The following is a 17425-nucleotide window of genomic DNA, read 5'->3' as shown; positions in this document are numbered from 1 at the left end:
GGAACGGACTAGGTGATCCACCGGAACGGATTCTCAATCCATTCTCTTTATTTGGACTACTTTTCATTCACCACACACGTCGATTGTTGTTAGAAAGCACACCAATGAGTCCAGTTTTCTCTTTCCGATTAGGAAGACTCGAGGAAATCCAAGTCACTTCAAAGGAAGTGACCCATCTGGCCACGCCTCCGCTGCTTCCCGTGGATGGAGATCACATCCATGCGCGGGACTTTGATATCACCTTGGGTTTATTGGAGACATTTTCGGTGCGTTTTGGGGGGCATTTCCGATCGGCCCCTAAAAAATTGGGGGAAATTTCCGTGGATTTGGGGCATCGGTCTAACTCTGCTTCCGGCCTGGGTAAAAGTCCAAGGGGGTCCCAAAAATGCACGCCTTTGACGCCGCCAACGTGCTAAGATAAGAACAAAGCTGGAAGGAGATTGGCAATCAGTCAGTGGAAATCCACAAACTCCTCCAGGCTGGCGGGGATCTGTCGGCGGTAGGCCAGGCGGTGGCGGCGCACGGCGCGCGCCGCCAGGCACTTGAGGCTCATCTTCATCTGCGTCTTGAGGAGGATCTCCGACACGCCGGTGGTGCTCTTGTCCAGCGGCGTCTTCTCCTGCTTGTTGGCGCGGTCCGTGTGCGCGCCCGCCTCCACCAGCCCCACGATGATGGCGTGCAGCGTCAGGAAGTCGCTGATGGGACGGTTGTACTGCACGATCACGTGCAGCGGCGTGTTGCCTTCGTGGTCCACCGCGTCCACGCGGGCGCCGCACTCCAGCAGAAGCTTGCTCACCTATTATTCATATTTGTGGATTCATTTTCTTTTGGAAAGCCCGCTGGAAAATGACGCCACATACGACTCAACGGGCCCACCTGCGCGTCGGGGAAGCCGCAGACGTCGTTGGTGTGGAAGTCGTCCACGGGGGTGCTGGAGCTGATGGCCAGGTGGAGGAGGCTGGCGCCGTCGCGGGCCCGCGGGTCCAGTCGCACCACGTCGTACACGTGCTTGTGGAGGCGGGCGCGCTGGCGTTCGTGGCTGCACGGGGTCTTGGTGGCGATGCAGGTCAGGTACAGGAAGGTGAAGACGTTGGACTCGTGGTGCTCGGCCGCCTGCGCCGTCTCGCCGTCCGACGACGTCGTCGTCGTCGCAGCCGCCTGGACGTGCGCCATGCTGCGCTGGATCTCCAGGGCGCTGCAGCCCAGCACCTCCTCTACCTGCGCGGGCAAAACAGGCCACTGACTCCACAATGTCGCAAAAAGCCGCCCGGACGCCATTGTGGTTCAACTCGGCATTACTTTTGGTCACTTGATTACTATGCGTTTACTTTTTGCTTCAGTCATTTTGTCTCATCTCCTTTTCTGAACGGACAACCATTCGCACTCAGGGTCCATTCAGCCTACCGTGCATGTTTTTGGAATGTGGGAGGGAAGAAATCATTTCTTAAAACTTACTTCCCGTTGAGTCCCCCCCCCCCCCCCCCCTCACAGACAATATTCAAGGGAACACCCTACTGTCGAATCTGAAAAGAAAGCCAGTGAGCGGCGTTCGGGGCCACCTACCGCGTCGGCGTCGAGGCGCTCGTCGAGGCGCAGCATCTGCGAGAAGAGCTGGGCGAAGCGCAGCAGGTCCTTGCGGGCATCTCGCCGGGCGCGCTGGCGCAGGCGCAGCGCGTGCAGCCACAGCCGCACGCAGCGGGGAAAGTCCATGCCGTCGGCGTAGACGGCGCCGCGGTACACGATGGGGTGCGAGAGCTCGGCGCTGTGGGGGCCCAGGATGCGCTCGCGGATCATCAGGCCCTCCATGTGCAAGGCCTCGCCGTCGGCCAGGACGGCCTCCAGCTCGCCCGGCGTGCGGCACTCGCGCCGCCCGCCGTAGGCCTCGGGGCCGGGGCCCGGCGCCGGACGCACGTCCGGCGGCCCCAGCCGCCGCCGCTCCTCCATGGCGGCGCGCAAGTAGCGGTAGCTGCGGCCCGGGTCGTAGCGCTCGCGGTCGTTGGCGAAGGAGGCGCCCAGCAGCTCCAGCGCCTCCACGCGGGCGGCGGGCCCGCAGCCCCCGCGCGCCAGCAGCAGCTCCACCACCTCGGCCTTGCAGCTCTCCGCCGCCACCTGAGGGGGAGGAGCGCAGAGCTTGTCGGTCTTGGCCCGGGCCAATCGCCGACAAGCGCGGCGAGGAAACATACGGGTGGGCGCGGCCCGGTCCTTACCAGCAAGGGCGTCAGGCCCTGCCCATTGGCCACCAGGGCGGCGCCGTGGCGCAGCAGCTCGGCCGCCACGCCCGGGTGGCCGGCGTCGGCGGCAAAGTGCAGGGCGGTGGCGCCGCAGTGCGCCTTGGCGTCGGGGTCGGCGCCGCGCTCCAGCAGGAAGCGCACCGCCTCCCGGTGGCCCTTGTAGGCGGCGATCATCAGGCAGGTGTTATCGTACTTGTTGGCCGCGGCCGGGTCGGCGCCCTTCTCCAGCAGGAATCGCACCATTTGGGGGCGCCCGTCGAAGCAGGCGGCCCGCAGGGGCGTGGAGCCGTTGAGCGTGGCCCGGTTGACCTGGGCGCCGTGTTCCAGCAGCAGCCGGGCCGCCTCCAGGTGCCCCGCGCCAGCCGCGCACCACAGCGCCGTGGCGCCCTCGATCACGTAGCTGCGCGCAAACAAACCCAAATGTGAACGTGCGTCGGCTCTCCATTGGAACCGAATGTATTCATTGAGACGCGTAAAAAATGCTCATCTAAATGAAATGAATTTCGTTAAAAATCAATAAAACCAACCGATGACTTCAATACATATGGATATATATACTTTTTTTAAATCGACAAACATCATATCGGTAGACTACTGTCCAACACCGTACTGCTGTCACACGTCAAAATCGATCAAATAGTATTTCGTTTTTGTTGTTAAATGGGGCTCTGACGCAAAAGGTCCAACAAGGTGGGTGTGCCCGTCCTCATACACTCCCAGCGCGTATAGGAACCATCTCCCCTTACATATCTAAAGGTGTTCGCCCCATAGCAGCTCCGAAACTGCGATACTGCCACCCGTGTCTCACGTTACTTACCCATCAAAACGCGCGGTCCCGGTCTGCTCGGTGTCCACCCGGTAGTGGTCGAGCAGCAGACGGACCACCTTGTCGTGTCCATTGCGGGCGGCGATGATGAGTGGCGTGGACCTCTGTCCTCCCTGCTGGCTGACGTGGGCCAGCAGGAAGCGCGTCTCGGCCTCGCTGTGGTTGAGCAGCAGCGCGGCCAGAGTCAGGACTCGCCCTTCGCTAGCCGCCCGGTGAACGTAGTCGGCCAGAGACTCCATGCTAGCCCGCCGAGTCGGAGCCCCCGCCGCCACCGCTCCACTCGCGACTTCTGCCCACCGCGTCCGCTCGGCGACCAGCCGACTCCCATCAAAATGTCCGCGCGGGGTCGCGCCAAAGGCCGCCGACTGTCTCCGTGTTGAGCCTCGGTGCGGCGGAACTGCCGTCGGGGCAGCTTCTCTACTCCGCCCCGCTAGCCTAGCTTCAGCTAGCTCAAATGACGACGCGAGCCACAAAGCCGCTCAACGAACCCAAAACAACTATATAGAGGAAAATGAAGAGCACCCAAGCTGACCGGCGTCCATTCAACTGTTAAATTATCACCGTGCTTCATTAAAACGTGTCCAATGTGATAAGAATGGCAGAACACTCTAGCTAATCACTAGCGAGGGACTGGGCGAAAGTGCAGTGCGATGTAAAAATACGTCCGACTTGAAACACACCCGACATCCGGGGCCCTGGCAAAAGCGTCAACGTAAACAAATATGGTGAAGTTTTCTCAAATTTCGATGGTACTGTACGTTTTGCCAAAATATGGCAAATCACTTTTGAATTTGGGGTTTTTCTTTGATTGTCTTTGGGGCTCATAATATACATATATATAAAAAAATGTATATATATCACCATAATTGTATCACCAAAAGCGTATGTGGTTTGAAATAGCTACAAACGGATATATTTCTATCATTTTTATGTGTATGTCAGTGATTTATTCAATTGAATATGCGTATATATATATTTTTTGTCGTCAATCCAGTCATGTTGTAGTCAGCCGAACGAGTCTTTGCGCCCTCGTGTGGTGACAGAAGGGAAATGGAATAGCAAGGTACTCGCAGTATAATTATAGTATTGAGGTTTATATGCAAAAACAAAGCCAAGTACAATACGTTCTTTAAACCTTTTCTATACAAAACAATTTCACAGAAATTACCTCGGAATGTATTTGCCATCAACACTCTTCTGAAATATATAGCTCTAAGTCTAGTATTAGTGCTCTTCTTCTCATTGGCTGCCGCCGACCGCGATGGGCGTCCGATCCATGTTGACTAGGTGGAGCTAGTACTTTTTCACCCTAACAAAAACACCCGAGCCCGACCACTTTGCGAGACGAAAAATGCCACGTACGTATCTAGGGTTGACGATATGAAGTAAGAAAGGTCGGCCGCTGGGCTTCCACAAAGAGGAAAAAAAAAAGAGGCTTCCTTTCCACTTGTCCAAAGATAAAGGAACAGGTCAGGTGACGTGAGGGCGGCGGGGCCTCCCCATTCGGCCAAGTGAGCCGGCAGGGAAAGCTCATTCAATTCTTGGTGCTTTTCCCCTTTTGGGCATTCCACATGCCCCGTTTGGAGTGGTAGTAGTGAAAAAAGTTCCTCAGGCGGAGTCTCTCCACTTCCAAACCGTTCTGCAAGACCCTGGACACATCAGGCGGGCAAAGACGCCAACGTCAAGCCAGCGGCGGGCGGAACCATCGGATTCCGTTGGCTGTACGACGCGCGTTTGTTCGTACGGTGGCGTGCATTTTTCCTCCTGACAGGACAGGACAACTCCTTGGGACTCTCTCGTTTTGTCTTACCTGTCCAGGAGCTCCCAGTCTTCTCCGCCCCAGCGGTCTTTAAACTCTTCCGTGTTCATGCCGCCGATCTGATCAAAATCCGACTTGTAGATTCCGAAGAGGCCGAATCCGTTGACCTCCCAAAAACCTGGTGGCAGGGAGCCGCGTGGGAGCGGGGGACGGGGACGGCGGCGGCGGCGACGACGACAGAGGCCACCACATGGACGCCCCCGGCCTTACCGTCGGGCTCCCGGGGCGAACTCCCGCAGCTCAGTCTCATGACGATGGGCGCAAAGGCCAGGCGTCCTTCCACGCAGTGCTTGCGGATGCTCTCCAAGATGTTGGGAGGGAAATGGATGTGGAGGTCGCACAGGAAGAGTATGCTGTGGCTATCCTGTCCAGCCAAAGGCCAAAGGGTTAGGCGGGCTGGCCGGCGGCTGCGGCCTCCCACGCTCCGGCGCGCCGCCGCTCACCCGGATGCTGTCGGCGCCCGCCTGCAGTCCGGCCGAGCGCTCAAAGTTGCCTTCCCTCCTCAGGTACTCGTACCTAAAGAAAGCACGGAAAGGCTCCGGCGGTTATTTCGAAGGAAAAGGCCCGTCGTGGCGGCCTACCTGGGAAGCGTGCTGTCTCGAAGCGCCTGCTCCACGTCCATGTCGTCGCTCTCAAAGTCCACGATGATGACGCTGAAACGCTGGTCCTTGGTCTCCCGGTGGAGATGTTCCATGTCCCGGATGAACTGTTGCACCCAGCGAGCTTGGTTCTTCACTGAAACACACGCACACCCCATCAGCGATATTGCCCTCTTCACCGGACCACCACCACCACCACCACCACGAGCGCCACTGACCCGGCACCACAAAGTGCACCATGACGTCCTTCCTCCAGCGCAGCGTGACGGGCTGGCAGAGCAGCGGCTCGGCGCCGGGGCCCGTGGGCGGGGGGGTCCAGGAGGGGGGCGGGCCCGAGGTGGGGGCGCCGCCGTCCAAAGCCCCGCCTCCCCGCCGGAGCAGGACGTAGATGTACTCGGAGAGCCGCACCACGCTGCGTCCTCGCTCCATCAGCTCCAGTTCCACCAGGTAGCGGTTCCCTCGGGCCGAGTCCCGCCGCTTTTCCACGTTGACGATTCGCAGGAGCGTGTAAATCCTGGCGTGGGGGGGGGGGGGGGGTGTCAGAAGGTCGGCTTGAGACGGGACGGCAGGCGACTTCTCACCCGCCGTTGCGTCGGTTGAGCTTCTCCATGTACTGCGCCAGCACGTCCACCGCCTCGCTCTCGGCCAGCTGCAGGTTCCCGGACACGTTGCAGCGCAGGTCGTTCCAGTCGGAACGCAGGAGCTCAAAGTCCAGCGGGTTGACCGAGAAGGTCCGCCTCCAGTCCACCTTCTCCTCGCCCCGTCCCGGCCGCGGCTCCGTCTCCCCGTAGCCGTAGTCCGACACCTCGTCCGGCTCGGGCTCCGGCCGCGAATCCGCCGTCGGGTAGGGGGCGGGCACCCGTTCCGAGGAGTCGGCCGGCCGGGGGGCCGCCGTGCCCCCGGCCCGGCCCTCCGTCCCGGGGAGCGGCCACGAGGCCCCGGGTCGGTACTCCGTCCCCGCCGCCGGCCGGGGGCTCCTTCCCGGCCGGGGGCTCCTTCCCGGCCGGCTCCCGGCGCTCTTCCCGCTTTGGTAGATGAAGACCCCGGGGAAAATCTCCCCGGAGCGGCGGGACGGCCCCTCGCCCCCGAGCCGGCTCTGTGGCCGACGCTCCGGCCGACGCTCCGGCCGACGCTCCGGCCGACGCTCCGGCCGACGGGCCCTGTCGGGGCGGGGCCTGGTGACGTAGACCTTGGCGGGCGCGGTGCGCACTTTTGCGCGCTCCGTTTTGGCCCGGCGGCGGGCCGGCGGAGGGACGGAGGGCTTTTTGGCAAAGAGGAGAGAGCCGCTCAATTTGCCCACACGGCTCCAGGACAGGGCGCGACCCGGAACCGCCACGCCTCTCTGGGACGGGCCCGGGGAGAGGGCGGGGCCGCTGGTGTTGCCGGGGTGGCCCTGCGACGTGGCTGGAATCCAGCGGCTTTCCGTTCCGGGGCCGCCTTCCCGGCTGCCCAAAGCCGGGAGCTCCTGGGGCGAGCGCGCGCCGACCGGCTCCGGGTCCTCGTCCGCCTCCGTTTCGTCCTCCTCGGGGAAATCTGGAGGGGGGGGGGGGTCGAGCGTGAGAAAGGCCGAGATTGGCGGCGGCGCGTTGCCTACCGTCGGGCTGGGGGAAGAAAAAGCCTCTGTCGTCGTCGTCCTCCTCCTCCTCCCCCTCTTCCTCCTCTCGATCCATCTTCATGTACTTGTAGAAGCCGAACCTGGCGAGCACCGAGACTTGCCACACGGGCGTGCCACGTCCGCCCAGTCCCGTTTTCCCAAGGTTCTAAGGCCGAGCCCACCTACTTTTCCAGGTAGATGGGGGACTCCCTGTAGAAACACTTGTTCTCCCGCTCCATGTGCGTCAGCCGGGTGAAATCGTTGGGGTACACGAAGGGCAGGTAAACCTGGGGGCGAGGGGGGGGGGGGGCAGTATTTGGTGGGAGTCAGTAAGGGAGGCCGGGCTTTAGCTCACGCGTCCTTTCGACGGCTTACAAACTGCAGGCCCTGGTATCGGGCCATGGGGAAATCTTTCACCACGTAGGTGGGCGAGTAAAGACAGGCCGGCAGGACGTTGGCCAGCCGAGACGGCGAGATGTCGGGAGCTGAGGAGGACGATAAGCGGCAAAATGGCAGACCGGCAAAGAGCCCCCGGCAAAGAGCCCCCGTCCAACGTGCGGAGATCGGGCGCCGGGACGTTGGATTTCCGGGGCAAAAGCGCCGCGGGCTTCTTTCCGGAAAAAAAAAACACCACAAAGATATTTACTGGTGTAAAAGGTGTCCCTGGGGTCCGGATGGAGCATGTCGGCCCCGTGGCGCCGGGGGCGGCGGCCGCCTCCCTCCGCCTCCGCCGGCCCGGCGTGGCTGGCCAAGGTCTGGGGAATGTGAGCCACGCTGTTCATCTTCAGGCGGGATTCGTCTGAAAGCAGAGCCTCCGGGACGTCAGCCCGGGGCTAGGACAAGGGTTACCTGTCCTCCCCCCCAAAAATCCCTCCGTCGTGGACCGCCAAAGTCAGCGTGGTCGAAAGCGGGCCACCACAACAACAAAAAAAGGTTTTCCTACCGGTATACAAGGAGATGTAGGCCGAGTCGATGACTTGGTATTTCAGACCGGGAAGGAAAGGACGCCACTGGATTGGACGAGGACAGACGGACGGACGGACGGACGGCGTGGTGAGCGTGGCACGGACGCAAAGGCCTCGGGTTTGGTTTCCGGGTCACTCACCCCGACCTCCACGTGGTCCGAGCCCTTGTCGTCCTGCTTGTGCAGAAGCTCAAAGTAGTAGCGGCGGGAGGACATCAGGCTGAGAAAAAGGACAAAAAGGACATGACAAAATAAACATTTCTGGCAGGTCATTTCAAGCCTTTTCAAGCAACTCAACGGTCGGAAGAACATTGTGACGCCGTGGCCGATCCACGAGCAACCGAAAGGAAAAATGAAGTCTAAGAGTCACGTGGCGCCGTTTTAACGGTCGGCCGCTCCGGGGGACTTACCGGATGGACTTGGAGGACTGGGACCTGAACTTGGTGAACTCGCCCGGAGCGCTCCACTCGCTGCCCGACTGCGGGAGAGCACGACAAGTGTCCGTCGAGTGGACGGGCGGCAAGACGACACCCGAGGAGGGCTTCCCTCGCTCACCTGTCCCACAAAGACCAGCAGCCTGGCGTTGAGAGGACTTTCGTCGGGACTCAGCCACAACTCGGAGTTGTCGTCGGAGGACACGGAGAACTGGAAATCCCCTGAAAAAAAAACCAAAAAAAAGGAGGGGGAAATGGGCCGCCCGTCCCCAAACGGCCTCGCCGCTCACCGTCGCGGTAAGGGTGGAGGAAGCCGAAGATTCTCAGCCCGTAATTCTTCCACTTGGGCGCCACGGCCAGCTTCTTCAAAGTGGTTCTGGTCTGGAAAAGCCATCCCGGCCCCTACGGTAAGTGCCGTGGCCCGCCCCGGCGTCGCCCGGCGTCGCCCGGCCCCACGCCATCCATCCAACGGCTCCACTTACGTGAGGGTAGAGGGGAAAGTGGAGGTTCTTTCTGAGTTGGGCGACGCTGGAGCCGCACCAGTCCTCAAAGACGTGCAGGTTGACCTGGCCCTTGAACTGTCAACCACCAACAAAAGCGTTCAGACTGCCGTCCCGTGCCGTCCCGTGCCGTCCCGTCCCCGACGCCATCCAATCCACCCACGTCGTCAAGGCGACCAGCCAACCCAAAGTCCATCCCCCGGGAAGGTGGGCCCAGGAAATGACATTTTTGCGCACCGAGCTCACGACTAAAACACGGTGACGGCCGGGACGAGGCGGCGGAGCCAATGGGGTCTTACCTCCGGTTGCCATGGCAACTTCCGATGTCGCTCCCAGAGAAAGCGGCGCAGGCGGCCGTCGCCCGCCGTCCTGGACCGCTCGCCCTGGAAGACACAAAGTCAACGCGTGGCTCCTTTCCTCTCCATTTGGGATCACTTTGGCCCGGTTCGAATGCAAACCGATTTGATGGGAGTAAAAAAAAAAAGAAAATGGGGGGCAAAGTGCTCCGAATGAGCCGGACTCACCGCCGCCGCCGTGTCGTCGTCGTCCTCCTCTCCGCTGTCGCCGGCGTCCCGGTTGTGGGCGGGGGAGCGAGCGTCGCCTCCCTCCGTCTCTTTGGCCCCATCTGGCAAAAACAAAACAAAGGTCACGGTCCCTTTTTGGCTCCTTTTGGGGCATTGTGGGGTGACTTCCCGTTAAAAAAAGGAAAAGCAAGCCCTCAATAAACACGTTAGCATTTACGCTAATGGCTGAATGGAAGCTTCTATTTGGCGTGCGCACACTGGAGCTCTTGATGCCCGGAGGGAGGGGGAGGGGGGCTTCGGGGGGCACGGAGGAACGGGGGAGCGGACGGGGGAGGACAGCGGAGGACAGCGGAGGACAGGGGGGCCCTTGTGAGGCTGCCACTCATCTAATATGCACTGACCCAGCCGACACATTCCTCATTGTGAGGATCCAAAGGAAGGCCAGGCCAAAAAATGGCCCGCTTTTTTTGATCCACTTTCTGCCGGGCGGCCGCGTCCAAAGAGTCCCCAAAATCCAGAGCACAGAGTGCGACGCGTGGCTTTGGGCCGAGAACGTCAGCAGTTGACCCGAGCAAGATTCTATTTCCAACAGAAAGGTAAAGAAAAAACCATCGGGAAGTCACCCTGAATCGGCAAGACGTGGCCCAAAATCAGCAGGAAGTCAGGTCCCGTGGCAGAAAAGCCACCCGGAAGTGACCCAAACAGGAGAGGAAAGCATTTGAAAGGGCTTAGTGACCCAAAAACAAGAGAAAGCAACTGGTGAGGGCTTGCTCCCAATGGAGAAGGCCGGCGTCTCGGTAAGTAGGAAGGTTAGGGAGGTCGGCAGGTAAGTTTAGGTTGGTACCTTTTCCGCCGTTGAAGTGCAGCTTGATGCTCTTGCCCAGGTGGATGTGCAGGTAGGTGAACCAGACGGCCGAGGTGAGCAGCACCAGCAGCAGCAGCAGTTTCAACTGCTTGCGGATCTTCTTGACGGGAAAACGCAGCATGCTGACTTCAACATGGTCCGGGCGGGCGCCGCCGGAGTCGGATTCCGATCGCCGATGGAGGAGGAAAAGCTCCCGAGAACCCCAGGAAGGAAGGAAACCAGGAGAGGACGCCTCAATATGTCACGGCTGCATCTCCAGCTCCATCTTTATCTCCAGCTCAGCTCGGTTCAGTTCGGTTGGGCTCGGAGGTCGATCCTAGTCGCCGGGCGGGCGCCATCCCTTTCGCCTCGGCCTCCTCGGCCTCTTCGGCCCAGGCCCCGGCCTGCTCTGAAATCCAGCAGGACGACGGCGGCGGCGGCCGCAGACCGCGCCGACCGCCGCAGGTGCATTCGGCGACGCCCCGGTATTTGGCAGCAGAGGGAGAGAGAAAAAAAAGGAGGATTTTCCCGTGGTTTGTTGGCTTAAAGGCCAAGAAATGTTTTCCCAAATGAAGTCGCCCAGTTCCTCGGTCGGATTCCGTGGCCTTTTGTTCGCCGTCCGAGCGGACGCGGCGGCGGCGGCTTCGGAGCGTCAGTATCCGAGCATCCGAAAAGGTGCACGGCAACCAACCTTGCCTGCCTGACGGTCTATCTGAAGGCCGGCCTACACCACCGCCAGGCCCGCCCCCTCCACGTCTGCCAGCCAATTCAAAGACGGACATTTGGCACGGAGGCGGGGCTACAGTCAGATCCCCTTTCTTGGCGAGGCGGGCGCTTCAATCTTACAAGCAATTCACTCCCACGGTTTACCCTTTCAAGGACACCCGTTCGAGTCCCACCTAGGCTGCCCGTGAAGGCGATAGAGGTCCAATCTATCTGGACCGAGATGGGAAAAGCGCCGAAAACCAATAGCAAGCAGGCATCGGTTCAAAAGGATGCAAACAAGTCCCAAAAAACAAACAGTTTGACCTGCCAGAAAGTATCTGATCTGCGCGCGTAAAACAAGTAGTTGGAAATCGGAAGGTTTACTTCTCTTTCAAATCCTCCCAAACGACTCAGAAAGGCCGTCTCACTTCCTGTTGATTTTCAACATGACCAAGAAAAAATCAAGTGATTCTGTCAACATGTATTGCTTGCTTGACGAGGGAGACAACGCAGGCCACCGGCGCCCTCTTGCGGACAAAGTGGTCGGGTGCATTCATCTCGTGATTTTCAAAGGAAGGCACTTACTTGCTTGTGGGGCGGGCGGAAAGGCAGACGACGCCCGAAAGAGGCCGGTCGCAGAAGGAAGTGAACACCCTCGGCACACGTTCATCCATTTGAAATGTCCTTTTATTGAATGAATCAAAATTCAAGTCAAGTGGAACCACGGCCTTGGGGAAACCCTTTTGTTGTTGCTCCAAATGACAAACAGACAGTCGGGGACCACGTGGGGTGCCTCGGACTAAACGGCGGCCTTAAGGGGAATCCAACAAAAAAAAAATGGGGGGGGGGGGGGGGGCGTCCGGCCGGCCAGCACCCACGGCCCCCAACGCCACCCGATCCGTACGAACCGAGATCGCCGACGTCGGCGGTCCGGCCTTGAATTTGAAAATGCGAACCATATCCGGGAGGGAAATAAATAAGGGGTGCTTGGAGGAGCCACATTTAATGGCCAAAACTTGTTTTTGGGGGGGTCGATAAGCGGATAGCGACCTTGGTTCAGTTCAGTTTTTTCTTTTGCGCTTGGCAGCCATGCGTTTCATCTCCTCTTGCTCTTTCTTCTCCTCCTCCAGATCTTCCCGCACGGCCAGTTTCAGACTAGAAGACGATGAAAGAGGGTGAGCCTTTGGGGGGGGGGGGGGGGGGGGACTGGGGGACGGCTGGGGACGGCGCTGACCTACCTCTGGGCTTCCTCTTTCTGCATGTCTCGCCAGCTGCTCTCCATGAACTTGAGGGCGTAATCGCTTTCCTCCTTGTACCTGGAGGAAAAGAAGCAAAGATTAGAGCCGCAAAAGCAATAGACAACACCCCCCCCCCCCCCTGGCCCCCCTCCTCACTTGTTTCGATCGTAGCCAAAGATTTCCTTAATGTGCTTGGAGACCTCGGCCTGCTCGTCGCCGCCGTCGTCGATAAAGTCGTCCATTTCCGAGTCGTATTCCTCCTCGTCCTCCTCCTCCTCGTACCTTCTCTTGTACGCTATGGTGATGGGCGGCAGCGCCGGACCTGGCGGTCTGTCCGGGGGTCTCTGCGCCGGTCTGTTCGGAGGTCTTTGCGGTTGTCCCGGCCGGGACGGAATACCCGCGCCTCTGAGCGGCCGGACGTTTGCCGACGAGACGCTCCGGGACGCCGGCGGGCAGCGGGGCCTACCGGGTCCCGAGCCTCGCCCCTCGGCCGCCCGGAAGGCGGCGGGGGCGGCCCGTACGCCGGCGGCGGGTACAGTGCGTACGCCACCGGCGCCGGGGGGACCCCGTACGGCGCCAGCACCAGGGAGAGTTCGTACGATGCCGGCGGGGCCAGGGAGAGTTCGTACGGCGGCGGGGCCAGAGGGAACCCGTACGGCGGCGGCGCCGGACACGGCCCGTACGGCGGCGGCGGCAGCTTTTGGGGCCGATTTTTCCGGCTCTCTCCGCCGCCCTTCGGGTCTGGCCGAGACGGGCCCGGCTTTGGTCCGGCTGGGAGAGGGTTGGACGTCTTTGCCGGGGAGAAGCTTGGGGCGCCCTTGAATTGGGACGGGCGACGGAAGGTTGCCTCTGGGGGGGAGCGGCGTCCTGCCTCCTTCTCTCTCCCTGGGAGGCGGCTTTTTGCCCGCGGCCTTGGTCGGATGGGGCTTTTGGCCTCTGGCGGCTTTGGCGTCCTTGAGCTCGGCGTCGGGGGCGGGTCGCCCTCCCCCGTCGGGGCGGCGCTGTCGGTTCCTGGCCCTGCGCTCCAGCTCCATCTCCTTGAGCTCCTGGGCCGTGCGGAGCCTTTCATCCTTGGCCGCCGCCGCCTTGAGCTCCACGGGTTCGTGCTGCTTCTTCTCTGCCAGTTTCAACAAATCTGCAAAGTTCAGTCGGGGCGGCGCGGTGGCCGGCGCCGACTTGAGGTGGGAACCGCCGCCGCCGGCTTTTCCGGGGGGTTCCGGCTCGTCGGCGGGATCCGACAGGGCATACTCGTCGTCGTCGTACTCCGGCTCGGCGCAAGGGCGGTGAAACTTGAGTCCGTTCCCGTCCGTCTCGGCGTGGCCCCTGGGCTGCCTCTTCTTGGGAACGTCCACCAGGGGGACGCCGTTGTAACCTCGGAAGTTGTCTTTGGTCCGGGAAGCCATGGCCCTGGCCTTCCGGTCCGACTTCAACTCCACCCTTTTAGCCAGGAGATCCTCCTTCTGCCTCTTAAGTTCCGTTTCTAGAAAGCAGAAAACAATCCACAAACATCGGAAGGTTAGATCCGCTCCGATCCGACACGGCGCTCAAAAGACGAGCTCGCTGTCGGGAAGTGTCGTCGGCGGCCGTCAAAAGACGTCAAAAGACGGACGGGCAATTTGGAGCCGTGGCAGCTTTTCTCCGCTGTGAATTTCAAGGGTTTAGGGCTAAGCCCGGACCGAAAGGAAGCGTGGCCATTCATTCAGCTTCCATTGCGTCCATCGTCGTCAGGCCAGTGACGCTCTCGAGCACCAGGCGGCGCTCGGGCATTCTCACCTTTAATTTTGGCCTCGGTCTGTCGCTTGTGCAGGAGGGCCTGCACGGCCGCCGGATTCACCCCTTTTGACTTGGGGTCTTTCTTAGGGGGGCCGGCTTGCAAACTGTATCTTTTCTGTGGACAGAGAGGACAGACAGCGGACCATTGTTCGACTCGCCGATCAGTTCAACTCGAAAATGGTGCCGTTTCTGGGCAGCGCCTGGGGCTCGTAGTGGGAGTAGCATGACGATAAACACACAGCATTCAATCGAATCAAAAATCGTCTCTCATGCTATCCACGGGAAAGGTCGATATTTTATTTGAAAGTTCGAGAGGAAGTTGGCATTTGCATATTACGCCCAATTGAAGTGGACTCACCTGCACACCGCCGACTCCACGGTTTTGGGTGGCGATTGACAGCACGTTGTCAAAGTCCATCATTTTGACAGAATGCGGCGCCTACAAAGTCCACCGCGACTTTAACTTTCTGCCGACGCGGCCGGGTCTTTCTCGTCGCTGTGAATTCCACGTCGACTCGCTGGCCGAGCTAGCTAGCTCGCTAGCAAAATTGAGTGACGAGTGCGGTAGCAAAGTTAGCTAAGCCGACGTCAGCTAACCATGAAGCTCGGGAAGTGACGTCGTCACCACGTTCGACCACAACTTGAGTCAAATGACTGACTTTTTTTTTCAACGAATCGACCACCAAGAGCGAATGCGCTCTGGTCGACGTTGGGGAGGAGAAATAGCCAGATGTTACAGGCGTGGAAACCGGAAATGCGCCTCATTTCCGCAATCGACGGCCCCGTTGCTCGCGTGATGAACCGGCTTTAATTCCGCCTGTACCGCCATTTAAGTAGTCCTGTTTCTTTTTTATTCTTTAATATTTTATTCAAATGATTACCCAAGTACCCGGATTTAAAAAGAACGAGTAAATGTAATATTTCAAAGGAACAGTCCTGAAGAAAAACAACAACAACGGTAGTAGTAGCAGCAGCACTTCCGCCTTTTCCCTGACACGTCCCCACCACAAGAGAGCGCTGTCGTTAATCGTTTGGCGATGACAACCCGTGGTCTCAAAGGCGGTCAAGTTAACGTTTGGATTCTACAGTGACTGTCAATACAACATGACAGGTCACCAATGTCGTCATACGCAGCTGGGTATTGATTGACTCTCGCGGGCTGCCATTTTGACACACCTCGACTCAACGTAAATAAAGGGCCATCTGCTCTCCGATGTAAAGACCGGGCCGCCCCATTCTTTCTGGGCGTGGCTCCCGTTCGTCCCGCCCACCCAAAATCCTATTGGTGGAGGGCCCGAAGCCGCCGACCTCCTCCGGATCGTCCGCCCGCCCATCGCAGAGGACAAAAACAAATCGGCAGGCGGGCAGGAGGGCAGGCAGGCAGGCATCAACGGGAGGCCAAATCCGGCGAGCAGCCTTCGCTTCGCTTTGGTTCGCTTCGTTTGGGCTCGGCTTGTTGTCGACATGGTTTCCCCCGTCACCGTGGTGAGTTGTCTTGGCCTTTGAAGCAAAGAGCAGGCCGAAGCTACGCCGTCACTCGTCTATGGTGAAAAACCCACGTCGAGTCTGTCTGTCCTTTTTTCCCGTTCGTCGGTCCTATTGTGTGTGTGTGTGTGTGTCTCTCTCTCTTTCTCCCTCTCTCTCCCCTTTGGCTGCCAACCTGGCGCGGTTTGCAATCGAGTCGTTTCCGTCAGATAGACAGACAGACTTGGACTGGTCGACAGACAGGCCGCCGCGCACTCCAAGAAAAACGGCACGTGACGTGAGCTCACGTGTGCCCGCTCTTTGGGCAGGGGGTGACCAAGCGGTGGTTCGGGGTCCAGACACGGGCCCCCTCGCCTCACGTGACACGGCCGCAGTCACGAGAATTTGCAGGGATTTTTGTTTGCTAAAATGAAATTCACATCAAGTTGACTATTCTGTTAAAAAAAAACAACAAAAAAACGGATGAGTCTTCTGGGCTGGAGCCCCCTCACGTGCACTGACATGATACTGGCATTCCGTTTCAGGTGAAGAGCGAAGGCCCCAAGCTGGTGCCCTTCTTCAAGGCCACCTGCGTTTACTTTGTGCTGTGGCTGCCCACGTCCAGTCCCTCCTGGTTCAGCGCGCTCATCAAATGCCTGCCCATCTTCTGCCTGGGCGTCTTCCTGCTGGCGCACGGCTTGAGCTTTTTGGGGGCCCGCTCGGGCGCCCGCAAGATCCTGGCCGGCCTGCTCTTCTCGGCGCTGGGCGACGCCTTCCTGGTGTGGCAGGAGCAAGGCTACTTTATCCACGGTGAGAAAGCAAAGATGGGTCGGCTGGCGGCCTGGCCATTCCATTTATTTTGCTCCCCCCCCACCCCCCCTCCACCCCGGGCAGGTCTGGTCATGTTCGCCGTCACCCACGTCCTGTACTCGTCGGCCTTCGGCATGAAACCCACCGACGGGCGGGCCGGGCTGGCGGTGGGCGCGGCCTCGGCCGCCGGCTACCTGCTGCTCTACCCCTACCTGCGGGGGCCCTTCACCTACCTGGTGGGCGCCTACGTGGCCCTGATCGGCTTCATGGGCTGGCGGGCGGCGGCGGGCCTGCGGCCGGCCCGCCACCTCTGGACCTGGACCGAGCTGTCGGCCTGCCTGGGCGCCGTCCTCTTCATGGTGTCCGACCTGTTGGTGGCCGTGGACAAGTTCTGTTTCCCCGTGGCGCACTCGCGGGCCATGGTCATGGCCACCTACTACGCCGCCCAGATGCTCATCGCCCTCTCCGCCGTGGAGTCGCGGGACGGACGGGCGGCGCCAAAAAGGGCCTGACCCGGACGGGCGGCCCACCCGGACCCAGATCCAGACCCAGACCTCGCCGGCTTTCCTCCCGTCCCGCGGCGGGCCACCCTTAGCCTCGGTGCGCCCCCTCTTTCGATATCACCTCTGGATTTATCACCCCTTGTTTTATTTTCCAGTGTCAAGAGTTGTAAAATTGTCCGCTGCCACGGGACGCCCGGAAAAATGTGGTGCCAATGTTCTTCTTTGCTCCAAATGGCGGTGTCGGCGGGGTTTTTTTTTTTTTGGCATCGTACGGCGAGCCAGCTGTAAAAGAAGAAGAAAATTCACTGCAGTGTTAGAATTTCCAAACATTTTCAGCATCAAAATTCAGTCAAAAAACAATCAGCTCGAATAAAACGGAACACAATTTTCAGATGGCTTAGTTATGTCATTTTTTTTTAGTTTGGCTTGGAATGGAGCAATTTCTGAATTTTTGCTGTTCCGTCTTGATGCTGAGAAAAAGACGCCTTTCAGAATTTGGAAGGGGAAATGTAAGAAAAAAAAGTGGGGAACTTTGCTTTTGCCCACGCGGCAAAAAAATGCTCTTTTTTGGTCAAGGTCAATGACCCCCAATATGCT

At 59.6% G+C, this 17425-nt stretch overlaps 4 protein-coding genes across 5 annotated transcripts; 1 reads left to right on the top strand and 3 right to left on the bottom strand.

The window, feature by feature from the left end:
* Positions 1 to 9: 9 nt before the first annotated feature.
* fem1b (fem-1 homolog b) lies at positions 10 to 3742 on the bottom strand. Its single transcript, XM_077710999.1, has 5 exons — positions 3049 to 3742; positions 2208 to 2631; positions 1564 to 2109; positions 877 to 1218; positions 10 to 796 (listed from the first exon to the last, which is right to left on the bottom strand). Exons 1-5 carry the CDS (start codon positions 3294 to 3296, stop codon positions 452 to 454), a joined length of 1905 nt encoding a protein of 634 aa, XP_077567125.1. The 5' UTR covers positions 3297 to 3742; the 3' UTR covers positions 10 to 451.
* A 388-nt stretch (positions 3743 to 4130) lies between these two features.
* b4galnt4a (beta-1,4-N-acetyl-galactosaminyl transferase 4a) lies at positions 4131 to 11065 on the bottom strand. The gene is made up of 20 exons (XM_077711233.1): positions 10336 to 11065; positions 9492 to 9592; positions 9267 to 9350; positions 8950 to 9045; positions 8758 to 8848; positions 8589 to 8689; positions 8444 to 8511; positions 8175 to 8253; positions 8013 to 8079; positions 7716 to 7868; positions 7445 to 7554; positions 7256 to 7356; positions 7070 to 7170; positions 6057 to 7008; positions 5694 to 5989; positions 5458 to 5611; positions 5320 to 5392; positions 5087 to 5240; positions 4868 to 4994; positions 4131 to 4706 (listed from the first exon to the last, which is right to left on the bottom strand). The coding sequence occupies exons 1-20, from the start codon at positions 10475 to 10477 to the stop codon at positions 4592 to 4594; spliced, it is 3165 nt and encodes a 1054-aa protein (XP_077567359.1). The 5' UTR covers positions 10478 to 11065; the 3' UTR covers positions 4131 to 4591.
* Positions 11066 to 11709: 644 nt separating this feature from the next.
* On the bottom strand, positions 11710 to 15641 carry spty2d1 (SPT2 chromatin protein domain containing 1). The gene is made up of 5 exons (XM_077710978.1): positions 14410 to 15641; positions 14052 to 14166; positions 12435 to 13758; positions 12279 to 12356; positions 11710 to 12195 (listed from the first exon to the last, which is right to left on the bottom strand). The coding sequence occupies exons 1-5, from the start codon at positions 14470 to 14472 to the stop codon at positions 12102 to 12104; spliced, it is 1674 nt and encodes a 557-aa protein (XP_077567104.1). The 5' UTR covers positions 14473 to 15641; the 3' UTR covers positions 11710 to 12101.
* tmem86a (transmembrane protein 86A) lies at positions 14722 to 17219 on the top strand. Of its 2 annotated transcripts, none has more exons than XM_077710987.1 (3): positions 14722 to 15536; positions 16061 to 16325; positions 16410 to 17219. In XM_077710987.1, the coding sequence occupies exons 1-3, from the start codon at positions 15516 to 15518 to the stop codon at positions 16835 to 16837; spliced, it is 714 nt and encodes a 237-aa protein (XP_077567113.1). In that variant the 5' UTR covers positions 14722 to 15515; the 3' UTR covers positions 16838 to 17219. The 2 variants fall into 2 exon arrangements, with proteins under 2 accessions (XP_077567113.1, XP_077567112.1); XM_077710986.1 differs by lacking the exon at positions 14722 to 15536 and adding an exon at positions 15555 to 15804.
* The last annotated feature ends 206 nt before the right edge of the window (positions 17220 to 17425 follow it).

This window comes from Stigmatopora nigra, unplaced genomic scaffold, assembly GCF_051989575.1.
Source record: "Stigmatopora nigra isolate UIUO_SnigA unplaced genomic scaffold, RoL_Snig_1.1 HiC_scaffold_25, whole genome shotgun sequence".
NCBI lineage: Eukaryota > Metazoa > Chordata > Actinopteri > Syngnathiformes > Syngnathidae > Stigmatopora > Stigmatopora nigra.
This window is presented reverse-complemented; position numbering and strand designations above follow the sequence as displayed.

What these genes read in the sequence shown, in the direction of transcription:
- tmem86a (XM_077710986.1), top strand. Translation starts at nt 15,595, where the DNA reads ATGGTGAAAAACCCACGTCGAGTCTGTCTGTCCTTTTTTCCCGTTCGT. An exon ending in CGCGCACTCCAAGAAAAACG is followed by an intron (nt 15,805 to 16,060) that starts GCACGTGACGTG and finishes ATTCCGTTTCAG; the next exon opens with GTGAAGAGCGAAGGCCCCAA. An exon ending in GCAAGGCTACTTTATCCACG is followed by an intron (nt 16,326 to 16,409) that starts GTGAGAAAGCAA and finishes CACCCCGGGCAG; the next exon opens with GTCTGGTCATGTTCGCCGTC.
- b4galnt4a (XM_077711233.1), bottom strand. Translation starts at nt 10,477, where the DNA reads ATGCTGCGTTTTCCCGTCAAGAAGATCCGCAAGCAGTTGAAACTGCTG. An exon ending in AGTTGCCATGGCAACCGGAG is followed by an intron (nt 9,046 to 9,266) that starts GTAAGACCCCAT and finishes GGTGGTTGACAG; the next exon opens with TTCAAGGGCCAGGTCAACCT. An exon ending in ACTTTCCCCTCTACCCTCAC is followed by an intron (nt 8,849 to 8,949) that starts GTAAGTGGAGCC and finishes TGGCTTTTCCAG; the next exon opens with ACCAGAACCACTTTGAAGAA.
- spty2d1 (XM_077710978.1), bottom strand. Translation starts at nt 14,472, where the DNA reads ATGATGGACTTTGACAACGTGCTGTCAATCGCCACCCAAAACCGTGGA. An exon ending in GACCGAGGCCAAAATTAAAG is followed by an intron (nt 13,759 to 14,051) that starts GTGAGAATGCCC and finishes TCTGCTTTCTAG; the next exon opens with AAACGGAACTTAAGAGGCAG. An exon ending in TTTGGCTACGATCGAAACAA is followed by an intron (nt 12,357 to 12,434) that starts GTGAGGAGGGGG and finishes CTTTTCCTCCAG; the next exon opens with GTACAAGGAGGAAAGCGATT.
- fem1b (XM_077710999.1), bottom strand. Translation starts at nt 3,296, where the DNA reads ATGGAGTCTCTGGCCGACTACGTTCACCGGGCGGCTAGCGAAGGGCGA. An exon ending in GGGACCGCGCGTTTTGATGG is followed by an intron (nt 2,632 to 3,048) that starts GTAAGTAACGTG and finishes GTTTGCGCGCAG; the next exon opens with CTACGTGATCGAGGGCGCCA. An exon ending in AGGGCCTGACGCCCTTGCTG is followed by an intron (nt 2,110 to 2,207) that starts GTAAGGACCGGG and finishes CCTCCCCCTCAG; the next exon opens with GTGGCGGCGGAGAGCTGCAA.